Raw genomic sequence first — 17021 nt, 5'->3', positions numbered from 1 at the left:
ATGACTCCTGCCACAGATGTATTTGTACAATCATTCATTCCCCACCTTTGCCAAATAATGCTCTATCCTTGCCTCCAGCAATGTTTCTCATCTGGCAGGTCGGTTTTGATACTCGTCTTCATCTCTTTCTCTCAGCATCTTCATTTGACACTGCCACCAGCATCTGCTGAGGTCACCTCATTTATCAACTCCTGGCAGAAAACCTTTCAGGAAATCTCCCTTTTGTAATTAACCTTGGCCACCCTAGCCACATGCTCGATCTTAAAAACAAAAAAAAAAAACAAAACAAAAAAAAAAACCTCATCCTTGACTCTGGTCACTGAAAGTGAAACGTTTTCTTGTGCAGCCCTTTCTTTGCTCTCCTTGTGTCTAGTCAGTTCTCACAGTTTTGTGCCCTTTAAATATCAAAGATGCTCTTCGAACAGGTCTTCCATCTTTTATGGGGACATATCTCATAGATTTTCCTGAAAATTCCCCTCAATAGGAAAGTGAAGAAAAAATGCCACTTTTTCCTCAGTGAAAGTTTCACTTGCTCCAGAATAATTTACCTTCACGGAGTCCAGGATCAAGCCTACCCTTTTATGAAGAAAAATTTGGAACTGCCACTTTGTAGTTGCAAATATTAAATAAATCTGATACACTAGAGTAAAAGGTAACTAGCTGCTAGCCTTATTTCTGTTTCCCTCATTTTCTTTTCCTTTGTTGTTATGAGTCATAACCAAACTCAGAGGAAACCATTTTAGATATTCCCACAACCATGGGGGTCCAGAGAAATACACTCCACCTGACCATTTTTAACTTACATACTTAAACATTGCTAAAGCTTCGGTTACTCTTCATCATGTTTCTGGAAAGTATTAAAATACTGTAATGCTGGGGCTCCCAAATTGGGTAAATTATAGAAGACACAAGTGGACCCTGGACAGTATGAATTTAAGAAGCTCCCCCAGAATAAACTATATTCTAAAATAATATAAATGAAATGAAAGGCACTGTATATTTATCATACTGTATCATACCTGAAGACAGACTTGAGAAATAAGAGTGGTAAAGGTTCGTCATTTCAACAGAAAACTCACTATTATTATTTGGAATTTGGGGTGGGGAGGGATGGGAGGTATACTGGGATTCTTGGTGGTGGAACATGTGCACTGGTGAAGGGATGGGGGTTTGATCTTTGTATGACTGAGACTTAAACCTGAAAGCTTTGTAACTTTTTTCATGGTGATTCAATAATAATAATAAATAATCTTTTTATTTTTTTAAAAAAAATATAAAGGTAAAGGTTATGCAAGGGCTGAGAGAATAAGAAACAAAGTCAGTGGTAGGAAAAATATATATAAAAAAAAAACCCTCTGGGTGATGCTGATAAAAAGAAAGAAGAAACATTTTTACCATCCTGGCACTTTTATTATAGTTCAGGTAACACACTAAGAAGAAATTATTACTCCTGTTTTATTGATGCTTTCAGAGAGATAAAAATATTTCCCTGAAATTTCTTAGCTATAATGTCAAGGTGTTTAACTCTAAGTCTTATCATTTCCACACAAATCAGCTGCTTTTGAAAAAAATAATAGTCTATGTAATAAAGGTACTTAATCAGAAATATAAATATTATAGCTAACGCTCAATGTGGACACTAAATAGTTTGGGGGACACTGTGCTAATGACAAGACTTTCTATATTAAACCAAGCATAAAATTCCAGGTAAGGGGCCAGAGTAATAGTACAGCCAGTTAGGCGTTTGGTTGCATGCGGCAGACCTAGTTCAATCCTCGCATCCCATATAATCCCTCAAGAACACAAAGAGTGATTCCTGAGTGAAGACCCAGGAGTAACCTTGAGCATCGCTGGGTGTGACCCCAAAAAACTGTTCAGGGTAAAACTGGAAAGAGCTATTTCTGTTTCATTTTGTCATACATAATTGACCTTCTTGATGACCAGCCTAAAGATTAGAGACAAAAAGCCTAAAATTTTATTTTCTCCTCTAATGCATTATAAAGAAATGCCCCAAAACTATACCAAGCTAGAAATTTCATGATATTTGCTCTCCTTCCAACTCTTACATGGCGCTGTTCAAAGAGTCTAGTTCAAGATGTGCTTGATGTCAGAGTAAGAAATACAGAAAACTGGTTCAGAAAGCAAAGTGCTAGTTATATGCTTTCTTCATACTAGTTGAAAAGCCTGGATGATGATAGAAAATGGTTTGAAATTAACTTGAGTGGTTCTTCCAAATAACTACTTTTTATTGGTTGCCTCTTATCATCCCAAACCCCAGACTGTAACTGTCCTTTTGCTTTTTATCCTTACTTTTATATGAAAGTTTAAAACTTTGTCCCAAGATAAATAATGATCTACTACATTATTTGATGTATACAATTAAGACAGTTACTACATTTAATAAAGAACTCATCTGCAAATTAAGCTTTAACTAAGAATTATAAAACTTTATTATCAAAAAAGATGTTACCGATGATGATGAAATCAAACTAATAACAAAAGCAGCAAATCAACACATTTCATGAGAATAGCATTATCTGTGTACCAAATTCAACATGAAGTAAATGAGAAATATTACATAAGTCTTCCTTAATGATTAGAGAAATCCTTAGAAAATTCTTATAAGAAACTATTAAAAGAATTCTCTTCAACCACTATCATCACTATCATGGTTATGATAACAAAATCTCCAATGAATTAATTTTAAAGATCTAATTGGCTTTATTGAACAGTTCATGAATCACGCGGCACTCTGTGAAGCAGATAGAAAGTTTCTACAAGAACTAAACAAACTGAAGCAAGGGGTATATCTCAATGAGTAAAGAATTCTCAAGAGATCCTGGGATTTATCCCTTTTTCTCACTGTCCCTGTGCCCCGATACACACACACACACACACACACACACACACACACACACACACACACACCACATGTACACACATTATGGCAAAATGGTAGATTTTATATATTTAAAGAATAGCATGCAATATTTGATGGGGTTTAACAAACACGTTAGTAAATTCTTATACATGGGCTTAATGGTTCCAGATGAAATACTACAATCTTCTTACACTTTCCTCTAAGAAAAGTTTATTGGACCATTTTTAGCATTATTTAGCATTATTAATAACAAGCAATACAACAAAATTAACCATTTCAGTTCTGCTTTGGGGGCACAGTTTGGGATTCGGAATGTAAACATTCGAAAGATGGTGGTGGGAAAGTGCAATGGTGGTGGGACTGCTGTTCAAATACTAAATGTAATGAATTATTGTGAACAACTTTAGAAAAATTAAATTAAATTTAAAAAATTTAAAATAAAGAGGGTGGGGAAAGATCATTAACAAAAGAAAAGAAGGAACACTTCAGGTAGTTTCCTTGCATCAGAGGAAAGGGGTCTGGGGGAGCGTGTGGAAGGACCTTCTGTAGATTACTTCATCAGTGCTGACCAGATTGATTTCAAATTCCATTTAGGGAAGAGATTGATACTGCTGTTAAACTATATATGAAAAAAATCAAATTATCTCACTCAACTGTGGTATAGAGACAAACTAAGGGAATAGACTTTTCTAAATAATGACAAAGTCCTGGCTTTGGATTACAAAATACAGATTATGAAACTGGGAGGAGAGAGGGAAATTAAAAGGGGCACTAGAGCTGGCATAGGGGCAGTGCTGGAGGATCTTGGACATTTGGTGGTGGTGAAGGGGGAGTAGCTTTCTACATTTAAAAAAACAACATAGACTTTCATGCTATTGTGACCATGTTACCTAAACTATCATTTTAAAATTAATTAAAAAATTAAATAAATTATCATCAAATATTGGGGGCAGGGAGTCTTCATTTGGGCCTGTCATTGTTCTTATAACTGGTTTATCAAAGAATCACAGTCTAAGATTGATTTGCTTTAGAAAACCAATTAACAGAATTAAGAAATGGAAAACGTATAGCCATATGATTTTAATAGATGTTAAATGTCTGAAAGGACATGTTATAGAGTATCTGTTTGTGGTGGAAAAGGCAGTATAATAATATAAGGAAGCCAAGAGAAGTGTACCTGTGTAAGCCTATTTGGGGACCAAAAAGATAATACGGGGGGTGGGGGGGCAAGACACTTGCATTGCACATGGCCAATGGCAGTCAAATCCTCAGCACCGTATGATCCCATATCATTCCCCGTTCCCCCTGGGAGTTATATCTGAGTCCAGAGCAAGGAGTAAGCCCCAGCACAGCCATATGTGGCTCCAAAATTAAAAATAAATTTAAAAAAACCTATTTGGCATACAAAGTCTATATTTTTGTGTGAAGTATAAACACTTCATTGTCTTTGTATTTAATTAATATTCTGTGTCCATAAGCTATCAGAATATATATGAGTTGAAAAGGTGGATTGTTTTGAACTGGTATAAAATATAAGCCATGTCATACCATTGTTTTGTCACCAGAGGGACTATTAGTCATAAAGTACAGTTTTCCATTCTGGTCCTAAGACAAATTTTGAATGATAATATTTACATTTCACAGTTATTCCTGTTAACCTATGTGCTGTAGTGTGCAGTACTGTTACATAGCAGTTCATACAAGCAAAGTGTCCAAATAACTTTTTCCTATTTTAGTTTTAAGTACATAAAGATATAGAGATATAGATATATAGATAGAGCAAAATATACAAATATTAGACTTCTGCACCATATTTTAAAAATTTATTTGAATGAGTAAATGATGAATGCAATGTTTGTATTAGTTGTAAAATTTTAAATAGTGAGTTGATTTTTTCATGTTTTGTATACTTCTTTAGGAAATTGGTTTTTGGGCCACACCAGGCTATGCTCAGCATTTACTCCTGACTCTGTTCGCAGGAATCATTCCCTGATCCCTGAGGCAGGGCATGAGGAACCATATGAGGTGTCAGGAATTAAGCCATGGTTGGCTGCATGCAAGGCATATGCCCTACCCACTGTTACTATCTCTGTACCTTTCTCTTACTTGATTTCAAGATACATATTGTTAAACCAATATCAGATTTAATATGTCAATTAACTATGGGTCTAGAGTTAGAATAAAATTCTTTGATGACCAAGGTCTCTAACCACTTAACTAGTCATTGTCAAACTGTTCCAAAGTCCTTTGAGAATCTCTGGCAGCTCTTTCAGCGGTGGTTTTTCTCCCTGGAACAATTCTTCACTTAACATTTTATATTTATGTCTCCTTGATAAGGCCTTTACTTTTAGAAAGAACATGCTACAGATAGTTTGGAAACCAGTGGACTAGAGTGATTAGACAGAATCCTAGAAAAAGTGAAGTGTGTAAAGTGCTTTCCTGTATGCCATCTCACAACTTCATATTTTCCAAGCACACTATGAGCTCTAACAACACAAATGCATGACTTATTCACTCTTTATCACCCATTCATAGAACAAATATATATGATTCTACACAAAACAACAAAATGATGATTACAAATGAGTATGTTGAATGCTTCTACCCTCTTCTCTGGAAAATAAGTAGAGTTGGAATCATCCTAATATTTGGCAGGGAAGGGGTCTGTCTCCCAAGTGGTGTTCAGGGAACGAAGGGTCTTTCCATCCCAGCATTTCTCTGCTCATCAGGCTGTATTTCGAAGTGAGGGTCAAGGATCCAGAACTGCTGGTGCCTGGAGGTTGTTTGGGCCACCTAGCAACGCTCAGGGACTTTCAGAGTCACACCTGTGATGCTCCGGGAACTGTATGGAGTCAGGCGCTGACCACATGCAAGGCCTATGCCTGACCCCTCTCCAGTTTCTCAATCTTTTTTATCAAAAAGAAAAGAAACTTGGCCTGCAACACACAAAAACATACCCTATCAGTAAACAGAAGAATCAAGTCAATCCCAAGTCCTCTTTCTTCTCGGTTTTAATACTTTTTTGAGTCAAATCTGGTCAAAAGTTCAGGGAGAGAAGGAAAAAAGTAGATAATATATTTGTGCAGCTGCCACTCACTTGCTTAAGAAAATTCAACGGTAGCCAACAAAAACAACAAAATGCTATTTTACTTATTTTATCTTCTATTTTAGGGAAAAAAACACACCAGTTGTAAGACTGATGTATACATTTATACATGACATATAAAACCATCATATATCTTTGTTTACATTTATACATATGTTTACATTTACAATGACATATAAAGTCATCACATATCTTCTTAAAGCATGAAAAATTTTTTTTCCTGAAACTGTTTGATCACAGAGACTTTGCAGGCTCAGTACACATGAATAATACTAATCCATGTTGTCATTTTCTTGCTCTTTTCACCTGTCTCTTTAAACACCTGACGGGTGGTTTCTCACTTCCTTTTGCTATTGGTCTGGGACTTCCTCTGAGCATTCTATATAGATCCTGAGATGGCTTCTGTCATATCTCTTTCCTGAAGTGGCAGTAGTGAAGGAATTTTGGTGCAAAGAATAAAAAACCCACCAATTTATTATTTTAAAGAGATTTAACCCCATTGAATCTAGGCATTACTTCAAATAGTATGGACAAGTATACTGGGTTTTTTTTTATTCCTGTTATAACCAATTTCTATAAACCTGATCTTAGTAAAAACTTAGTACATATTCACTACACAATGAGGTCAGAATTATCATATAATTCTCTAGGCTAAACATCTATATATCTTATCTGCCACTATTTAACATTTAAAACTTTTCTCTCCTGTTCCATTGAGTGTTGTCATATGATTGATCACTAGCCAGCAGAGAACCTCTAAAATGTCTCCTCTGTGGGCTGGAAAGATAGTACAGTGGGTAGAGCATTGGTAGAGTGCTTGCTTTGGTTTGATCCTCAGTACTACATGTGGTCCCCCAAGCCCCACCTGGAGCTATTGCCAAGCACAAAGTCAGAAGTAAGGCCTGAGCATAGCCAGTGTGCTCCTCTCTACCCACATTTTCTCCTTTATGCTGTTCTGCTCTTTATTTTTTCCTGGTATGCCAGGAAAAGATGTTAGCATGCTCTTTCCTTTTTTAAGACTCTAGAGTGCTTGTGAGGGAAATCTCTTCCTGATCATTCAGGTTGTTACAGAAATACACATCGTCTTTGTTGTAGGACTGCAGGCCACATTTTCTTTGAGTAAACTTTTATTTAGCTCATCACTCTCCCTGACCCAAGACCTATTTTCCAATTTGCAGATCACCAATGGTGAGTTAAATTCTTCTCATATTGCTGTGCTCACCTTCTCATTCACTCATTTAGCTTATTCATTATCTTCTAACAAAATGAAGAAGATAATAGTAATTATCTGTTTGGGGACCAAAACCCAAACCTGGTACCCGGCACTACTCTTGGCTTTATGTTTTGAGGCCACTCTGCATTTCTTGGGAGACCATTTGTCATGTTAAGTATGGAACCAGTGTTGACCATGTGTAAGGTAAGAGCCTTATCCTCAGTAACACTTCTCCATCGCTCCATCTCTTGGGTTGTTTATCTTTAATAATATAGGAGTACTGCTATTTATTCAGCCATTGTCTCTTGGGTTTTTTAAATGACTCCTAACAAGATTTGGCCCATTCAAATTATCTCAGATTATTTACTAAATTGAAAATCCTTAATCTTAATCCAATCTTCTACGTCATTTTTGCTTTACAAGGTGGCATATTTATAGCGCTAGGACCTCTTCTGTTAGGATCATGATTGGATACTAATAAGGTATTACAATAACAAGTCAACTGAACTTGTTTACCTTTTCTGTTAATTATATTTATTTTTATTGACATTTCATTGATTTACACATTACTATGAAATTTTAGAGCTCAAGATTTATACGTCTGTCTATATGTGCAGAAAATTCACAGAACCTACCACCAAAGGTCTAGTGTCGTTCCTCCAGTTCAACTCTCCACCCACATACACACATACACAAGGGTACCTCTACTCATTCCTCTCTTCTTTTCTTCCCAACTGGTAATTAGAAGATTTACTGAGCCTAGAAGTTAGTTTTGGTGCTTTCTCTTTTTAGGCTTTAGTTATTTATATCCCACTTATAAGTGAAACCATCTGGGAATTGTTTTTCACTTACTTCACTTAGCATAACCACCTCATCAATCCATTTTGTAGCAAAAGGCACCATTTCCTCTTTGTTAAAGGGAGAGGAATATTTCATGGAGTTTATATATCATAGTTTCTTAATCCAGGTATTTGACATTGGCTCTTAATTCCATATTTTAACTATTGTGAATATTTCTATTACAAACATAGGTACAAAGTATATTTTGTCATGATTTGATTTGATTTTTGGGCTACACTCAGTGGTACACAGGACTTGCTTCTGGTTCTGCATTCAGTAATCATTCCTGGGTGATGCTTGAGGGACCAGTAGTGGTGCCATGCATAGAATCTGGGTCAGCTGAGTACAAGACAAGCACCTTTCCCAAATCTCTCTGATCTGAAAATATATTTTTATACGCTTTGGATAAATGCAAGAAAAGATGTTGCTACACAAAAACTGCTTCCTTCATAAAACTTTTTAAGAAAACATCATACTATTTCTTTTAAAGCTGTCTTGGTTTCTATTTCTATAAGCACTATAGTGGGTTCCATTTTCTCCACATTCACGCTGACATTTGTATCCAATTTTCTTCATTTAGACCATTCTCACTGGTGTAAAGTTTATGGTTTTTATTTGCATATCCGTAATGAATTGTGTTGAATATTTTTATCATGTGTGTTGGCCATCTGTAAGTTTTCTTTGAAGAAATGTGTTGAGGTTTTTGCCCATTTTTGGCTGGATTGTTCACTTTTTGTGTTGTGAGATTATATGCGTTATTTATATATTTCAGATTCTAAATCCTTTGTATGATGAAAAATTTAAAAGTATCCTTGACATTGGTACATAAATAGAAAATTCAAAGACATAAAAAATCACCCCAAGTTCTTGGAATGAAAAAAGTAAACTTTACTAAAATGATCACCTTATCTAAACCATCTAGATTCACTGAAATTCCTAACAAAATACTTGAGGTGTTTTTCAAGAAATTGAACAAACAATTTTGCTATTTGTTTGGAAACACAGAGACAGAGAGAGAGAGAGAGAGAGAGAGAGAGAGAGAGAGAGAGAGAGAGAGAAACCGAGAAAGAGACAGACAGAGACAGAAACTGAGAGACCGAGAGTAAATCTTTGAGAAAAAAAAATAGAGGCAATAGAGACATCTCCCTTCTTAACTTCAGCATGCCTTACACAACAATAATGATTTTAGGGTTTGCAGATGCATTACAGGTTCTAAGGCACTTTCGTAGCATGTAGTCAACCCATTTTCAATCACTGGCCCTTCGTAAGGTTCCCAAAATATCTCCAATAATAACCCCTGAGCAAAGAGTCAGTAACAGTCCCTGAACACCATTAGGTACCAACTCATATGCCTCTGCCACCCAAACTCACTTATTTGAAATTAAGTTATTTGAACAACCAAAAAAATAAATACCCATAGGGACTCGGACTCGTGGAATAAAATAAAAATACCCCAAATAAATAAACACATGTATTAATATGACAAGGTTCCTAGACCTAACCGGAGGCTCCTAACTGGAGACTCAAGTTCATTGGAAAGGAAACAAGAGCAAAACAAAACAAATTGACCTATATCAAAATAAAATGTGTCTTCCTTTTCAGAGAATAAACATACAAATTGAAAGTTCTCCTATAAGTAAGATTTGACACACAGAAATACATAAATATATAGGAATATATGTACATGTGCATGTATAAACATGTACACATACAACATTGTAAAAAAATTCCATAGGTAAAAATCTGAGTGAAGATATGATCATGACTTGGTTTTGGCTTCAATATACAGTTCCCTTCCCAGCTCTGAGACAGACACTGGGAAAATCCTCTGACCTAGTACAGACTCCTAATAGACTCCTCAGTAACAGAGAAGTACACCAAAATCTGTAGAGGACAAAGGACTTACCGGAAATAAACACTGTTAGCAGAATGCTATGCTTATAATACCTGTCTTCTCACTGGAGATATTTGTTATTAAACAAGTTAATTTCCTTCGTTTCCTCTGATGTAAAGTGTAGGCAATATTACTTTGACAAATAGTGACAAGATTAGAAATATTGTCAGACACACAGTGGATGCTAAGAAATTATAACTATCTTGTTTATTTCAAATCTTGAAGAAAGACTTAAATTGCCTGAAATAAAAGGGAAAAAAGTAATGTTAATAACTTGGACTTTAGTTTAAAAATTTTTATTTTGGTTTGTTTCAGGAAAGTAGTCAATCATCCAAAAAGGCGATTTGGTATTCCAATGGATCGGATTGGTGGAAACCGGCTTTCAAATTCCAGAGGTTAATTGATTCCAATAGTGAGTACAAGTTGAGTAAGTCCGAATATAAGCAGGCTTTTTATTAACATTTTACCACTAAAAATTAATTGATTTTTCTTGACTTATAAATTCCACTTTTATTTGCTAGTTTATAAATCAACCTTTTGGGACATTTCTATATTCAATTAGCATATTGGTAATAATTAAAATTTTTTAAAGAAGCACATATATGCCCTAGTATGCTTTAGCTGAAAAAATGATTTCTCTGTTCTTACAGACTTGCATGTAATTTTTTAATATTAACATAAAGGCACAATTAAAGTTGAATTAACATAGTAAATTACATTCAGAAATATACATAAATGTAGAGCAACCTTCTACTGATAAAAAGACACATTTTAGTAATATATACTGTTTGTTGCTACTACATTCCTAAAAATATAACATGGAGCATAGGAAAACTGATAGTGTAGCAAAATGTATTATTCATAGAATTAAACCACCTAATCCAAACTCTAATCCCATCCCTCATCTATTAACTTATTTGTATCTAGAGAGCTTATTTCTCTACATCATACATATACATTTGGACAATTGAATAGTAATAGTATATTAAAATTAAATGATGTTTTTAGAAGTCAATGATGTATTGAAAAAATAATACATGCAATAGATTGTAGTTTATATTACAATTCTAAAATTTTACTCTCTGCTCAGTCTGATATTACTAGCATACATACATTGATTTATTTAATCGTCTTTTCCCATAAAGTAGGTACCATTACTATCTTCAATATTTTGAAAAGCAGTACAGTTATGGGATAAGAGTGATTGCAGGAGAGGCCAGTGTGGGCCAAATGTGTGGGCCAAATCCAAGGTCATCTATTAAGAATGGGTTTTTCCTTATGTTCTGAAATCCTTTCCCCTACAGACAGAATTATATTATATTCATTTTCATCATGTAGCATTGTCCTGAAGACTAAATGAATTGATAAATATTAAATACTCAGAATAGTGCCTGATCATTGTAAACACTTATTATTATTATTATTATTATTATTATTATTATTATTATTAAAGTAAATGGTATTTTAGGTAAGTTTCTCACAATGCCACTTAGTGTGATGCAAGTAGAATTCAGTAAGAAAGCTTTGAATTCTGGTATTTATTTAATAAAGTATATTCAGTCACATCCCTTATTTTTTTTAAAGGCCTTGAATAGCTTTATTGAAATCTGTATAAATAAACATGCACATTTCAAATGTAAACTCAAGTGAACTCAAGTGCACACAAAATTTTAACCTCTGTCATGCAGGAGGTTAGTTTACATTTAAAAAAAAGAGAGAGAAATGAAAGAAAGGAAAAAAAAAAACTCAAAGCAGCTTTTAAAATACCAGGATGAAAAACCAGCTTTAATATCAAGGTATAAAGCAAAGCCATGATCAACATACCTCATTTATCCTGGTCAAATGCATATTTTTTAAACTTTTAAATGCTAACATAAATAAATATTTACCAAAATGTGCACTCACAGAGTGAACTTTTATTTACAATACACAATTTATAATCTATTGTATTTGATTAGTTCAAGTGAAGAACATTATACTTTTTGCTTTAATAACAGTGGGACACAAAACAATTTCTCAGGTAGTCAATATGTGAAATGTGTCCCAGTATTTATATTTTCTATTAAAGGCAGTACTGTATGCCAATTGACAATACATTCTTTTAACTAGATCAAAGGGAGAAAAGCAGCAAATGAAAAATGTTTCAAATGTTCACACATATTTTTGGCATCCTGGATCCTTGAACGTGGTGAACTAAATCAAATTCCAGGTTTTTATGCTTTATATACTGTCCAGGTTCAGATTCTGGGACACGCAGATGCCACTTCTCTTCTAGCAAGTCACCTTCTGAGAAAAGCTGTAAGGCTATGGTGAATTCCATCAGGAACACACAAAGAGAGTTAACAGACCTACCTTTAAAGCCAATTGTCCATTAATTATTTAAAGGCCAGTATATGGAAAAAAAACCTCAAAGCATGATGTAATCATTACTACTGATACAGAGTACAATTAAATCTTTCCTTATGTCACAATAATTCATAGGTTAGAAGTTGCCAAATTACAAAAAAATAGGGTAGAGAAAAACAGACAGCAAAAATTTTGAATTTGGACCAACACCAAATTAAAATAAATGAATTTTAATTTAAGTAAAAGAAAATTTAAATGGCGGAGGAACAGATTCTAAGTGCAACAAAAAGAACATCAACATCAAAAAAAAAACCCCTTACATATAACTGAAAAATGACTTTAGATGAAGGGTGAAATCTAGAACCTGTTTTCTACAATAGCAGTTAGATGAACATAATATTCTAGTTTTAATACTATGAAAGGAAATAACTTTTTCAAGACTTCCATGTAGCATGATTCATTTTTAAAAAAATAGGTCTACATTGATTGCCAGGGATAAACTTAAAGTTTGTGAATATAAAGCTTAGACTATATATTTTCTCAAAATAAACATTTTAGAAGCATTCTCCTTCCTGAACAGATAAGACAACCTAGACCTGCTTTGACAATTTTAGGCTATGAGAGAGGAAACAGTTTTATGTTTCTCTCAAAGTAATCCTCACAAAAATTATGCAGAAATCCCAGAAGCATCTCATTAGCACTCTCTGATTTTTACCATTTTTCTTCCTTTCAAATGTTCTAAAACATAATAAAGTAATCAGAAACTTATATCAACTCAAATACTTAATATGTTGTATCAAAGCTAAGAATACTCTTTTAGGCCTCAGCTCTAAATAATCGTATTTGTATTTGTTTAAGATTTCATAGCTTCTCTAGACGAATCAAGAAAGTTCTAGGTCTTTGCCATTGAAATCAGGATGCCTACTGGATGAAATTTCATAGGAACATGATCATTATTTGCGCTACCCCTTGCTGCCACATACAATAAGAACTTTCCTTTAATAATTTAAGGCATGTGTTACTAAATTGTACTCATAATTTTTATTTTAGAAAAATAGCATTATACCATTACATCATCATTCAAATAAATATTAAATAACTTTCAATTAGAAGAAATATGTTTATATATCAATATAAAGTTGGACATTTCAAACAAGAAAAATAGAAACTATCAACATGTTATTGTAACTACTAACAATAAATAGTAATAAGCTGTTCTTTTTTATTACTTCCAGACCTTAGTGATTTATTTGTTATTATTGTTTTTTATTTTATTTTATTTTACTTTTTATTTTTATTGAGTCACCATGTGGAAAGTTACAAAACATTCAGGCTTAAGTCTCAGTTATACAATGGTCGAACACCCATCCCTTCACCAGTGCATATATTCCACCACCAAGAACTCCAGTTTACCTCCCCTCCCACCCCCACTCCTCCGCCTGTGTAGCTGATAATTTTCACTTTACTTTCTCTTTACTTTGATTACATTCAATATTTACACAAAAAACTCTCTATTAAAAACCCCCCCAAATCAGACCTGCTGAAAAGGAAGCATTTGATAATTTGTTTTCCATTGCTGAGAATGAAGAGATATGAGGTTTTGGATTTCTGTATTTTGGTATTTTAGTAACTAAGTCCAGGGAAATTTCTGCCAGAAATTGCATCATTGCAAGCTCGTACCTTTATTTACTGGTCCTTATAAGAGGGCAGTCCCACGCCTTCCATTTCCCCCCCTACAAGTCCCCAGAAAGGAAAAGTGGAGAGAGAAAAACCTTTCCCCTCCTGGGGCGTCATAGAGTTGTGGCTTAATTCACAGTCTAGAGACATTTCTGCAAAAAGCTGCTGGTACCAAAAGTAGTTTAGCTGGAAGATGACTCAGGTCACATCTCGGCGGAGAGCCTAAATAGTAGTAAGCTGTTCTTTATTCATGGCAATGTCTTTCAAACCAAAATTACATGCACAAAAAAATATATGGAGTATAAAAGGTCCCCCCCCAAAGAAAGTCATGACTTGAGTACAAGAGTCTATATGTTTAAAATTATCTGTTTGAGACATTTTGATCAGAAATTATAATTTTTTGCTGTTATATTTTTAAAATATGCTACATAAATAAAAGCTATAATGATAAATCACGCAATTCAACTTTGAGCTGTTTTGACCAAATTTTATGGATTTTCTCGTATATATGTATACAGGAATCTCATTAATCTGAAAAATTTCAACTTTCATTTTACAGAGAGCTTCATTGAGTGAGATGTCATAGCAACATGGAAGATACTTCTTCAGTGAAGTCACACACTTCTAATGATTAAACTTTTAAGGAACTGACTTTCTGCAATTTTTTCCCAGAGCTTGACCTTCAAGCCATTATATCACAGTATTGTTATGGCTTAATTAAATTATATAGATCATTTTAATGCATGGGCTATTAAAATACATACTTTATATATTCAGGAAGTGGTTAATTCCTCAATTTCTTTCTGCAAAATAATCAAAAATACCATACAATAGAATTCCTCCAGTATGCATTTACCATTTATGCAGTTGAAGAATAATATCTGAAGATAAATTTGTCTCTGTAAAATTTTATATGATCCATTATTCTGATATAATTTGTTCATTCTTAAGGATAGAAGGGAAAAATGATGCCTTATATAGTCTCCTGAACATTTTTACTTCTCTCATGTCCATTGTCTGTGACTTCTTAGGCAATGATTATGAAATTAGACTTCTCTTGTCATATTCAAGTTTCAGTCTGACTCAACTAAAAAAGCACAGTCTCAAATCCAGAATGAGATTAAAATGGGGGGGGGGCTCTCTGATCTAAGGAAAATACAGTTACCAGACCCATAAACTTTATTTTCTGAAAGAACTGCGAAAAACACCTGCAAGTCAGAACATAAAGAATTAGAACCAGTAAATGAAAGATATTATTCATTTGTCAGGGTTGAGAATTTTGTGGCCCCTAACTTTCCACTTCTCTGAATTACAACTGGTGGATAATTTTGAACAGTGGCTGATTTAAGAATAATAACTATACGCACAATTAAACACAATTAAAAGATGAAAGTAACTGTAAATCAAGGTGAAGTAGTTAACCACTAGCACAGTCTGGTGTCAAACAAACACAATTTTTAAAATAGGCTCAATCTTTTCTATGTTAATGATTCACAAAAAAATAATATGTTTAAGTCCTATGTTTAATAAGACATTAGACAAAATTGCATTTAGAAAGTGATTTATTTGAAATCATTTAAATTATTTTTAATTTACTCATCAAGATATAAGATTTGTTATGTTTATTTTTCAAACAGAGAGTACCTGAGTTTAGAACTTAAAGGAGTGTTTTTCAACAATAGCTGTTGAAAGACATAGCTGAACTTTACGCACACAGGTCTACTGTGCATTTTGAACTTGTCCTCAAAACAAAAGAGAAATTATTCCTGGACTTAAAATTTAGCTTGAGTTAACAGAAATTTATGAGGCCTCTGGAAAAAACACTTCCTTAAGTTCTAAACTCAAGTATTCTCTGCCAAGTAGATTTGCTGTGTAGGAGGTGGAAAGTTTGGCCAGCAGAGGAGAGGTTTATTTTAGCATAAAGAAAGAGAAGTGTTATGAGAGGGCATATTCTTATTATAATAAGAGTAAATGAATGGGTTGTCCTTAATCTTAGTTTCTATTTCCACTAGTAGTTACTGCTTCAAGTTTTGGTTAAAAATATTTTAACATAATTTAGCATAAAATTTATCATGACAACTATTTATAAAAACAGATTTTCTTAAAATTTTTATTGTTTTAAATTCAAAATTATGGTATGGCATTTATTTCAAGTAAGAAATAATATATTGAGTTGGACTCTATTCTAATATGTAATTCATTTGTCCCATAAGATAATATTATGTAAGCTTTCCATGAAGAAAAAAATATTTATCCACTAATAACTACTTTGTTTCATATTTCAACCTCACAACTTATATAGAATATAAAATAAGTCATCAGTATACTAGCTTAAAGTAAGATGTTCTTTTTACATAGCTACAAATTAAGGCATATCGACTGTTAAGAATATGATGAGTCATCTCATTTATTTGCTCAATTCATTGTACATTATTTTATTCAACTATATTTTATTGAGGAGTCATCAAGTTGATGGTACTTTTAAATTAGTTTCAAAATCTAAATTAAATTGTCTATTTCTTTTGTTCCTATGTGGAGCTTCATATGCCAAATAATAATATGAATTTCTGAGTTCTGTTTGCAACTAAACAGTATTTCATGAGGGGTCATATTGGATACATCTTAAATCTTTATTCTACTATAATTTTTTAGCAACCAGTGCCTTTAATGTACACATCGTTTTAGCAAACTAAATTTATTAAAATGATCAAGAGATGGCTAGTATATTCTTAAAAAATAAAGTATCAAGTTTTTTGTTGTTGTTTTTTTTTAGTGACCTTTATCCCTTTTCCTAAGTTTTAAAATGCTTAAATATTGGCCAATTATTTCAAAGTTAATAAATATGAGATGGTGAAAATAGTAGTTTTTTGTCTTTCTTTATGAAAATGTTATACTTGTGTTTAAAACAATTATGTGTGTGGGAACTTCTTCAAGAGCTGACTCAAGCTTACACTGGAAGCCGATTATTCAATTTTATGTAGCTTCTTAACTTTTCTATTTTAAGCAACATTGTTCATTCTATGAAATATGTTTTCTTTAAAGGTAATAAAATTAATTCCACATA

General features: G+C 33.4%; 1 protein-coding gene across 1 annotated transcript in view; it reads left to right on the top strand.

Moving 5' to 3' along the window:
• Window positions 1-16808, top strand: part of OSTN (osteocrin) — a 39042-nt gene extending 22234 nt beyond the window's left edge. Inside the window, exons 4-5 of the mRNA XM_055127654.1 lie at window positions 10250-10346; window positions 14517-16808. Of these exons, the coding sequence (XP_054983629.1) occupies window positions 10250-10334 (85 nt within the window). The 3' untranslated portion in view covers window positions 10335-10346; window positions 14517-16808. The remainder of the gene's footprint in view (window positions 1-10249; window positions 10347-14516) is intronic.
• Window positions 16809-17021: the final 213 nt, after the last annotated feature.

This window comes from Sorex araneus, chromosome 2 (assembly GCF_027595985.1).
Source record: "Sorex araneus isolate mSorAra2 chromosome 2, mSorAra2.pri, whole genome shotgun sequence".
Taxonomy (NCBI): domain Eukaryota; kingdom Metazoa; phylum Chordata; class Mammalia; order Eulipotyphla; family Soricidae; genus Sorex; species Sorex araneus.
Note: the sequence above shows the minus strand (reverse complement) of the source record. Positions and strands in the feature narration are given on the sequence as shown.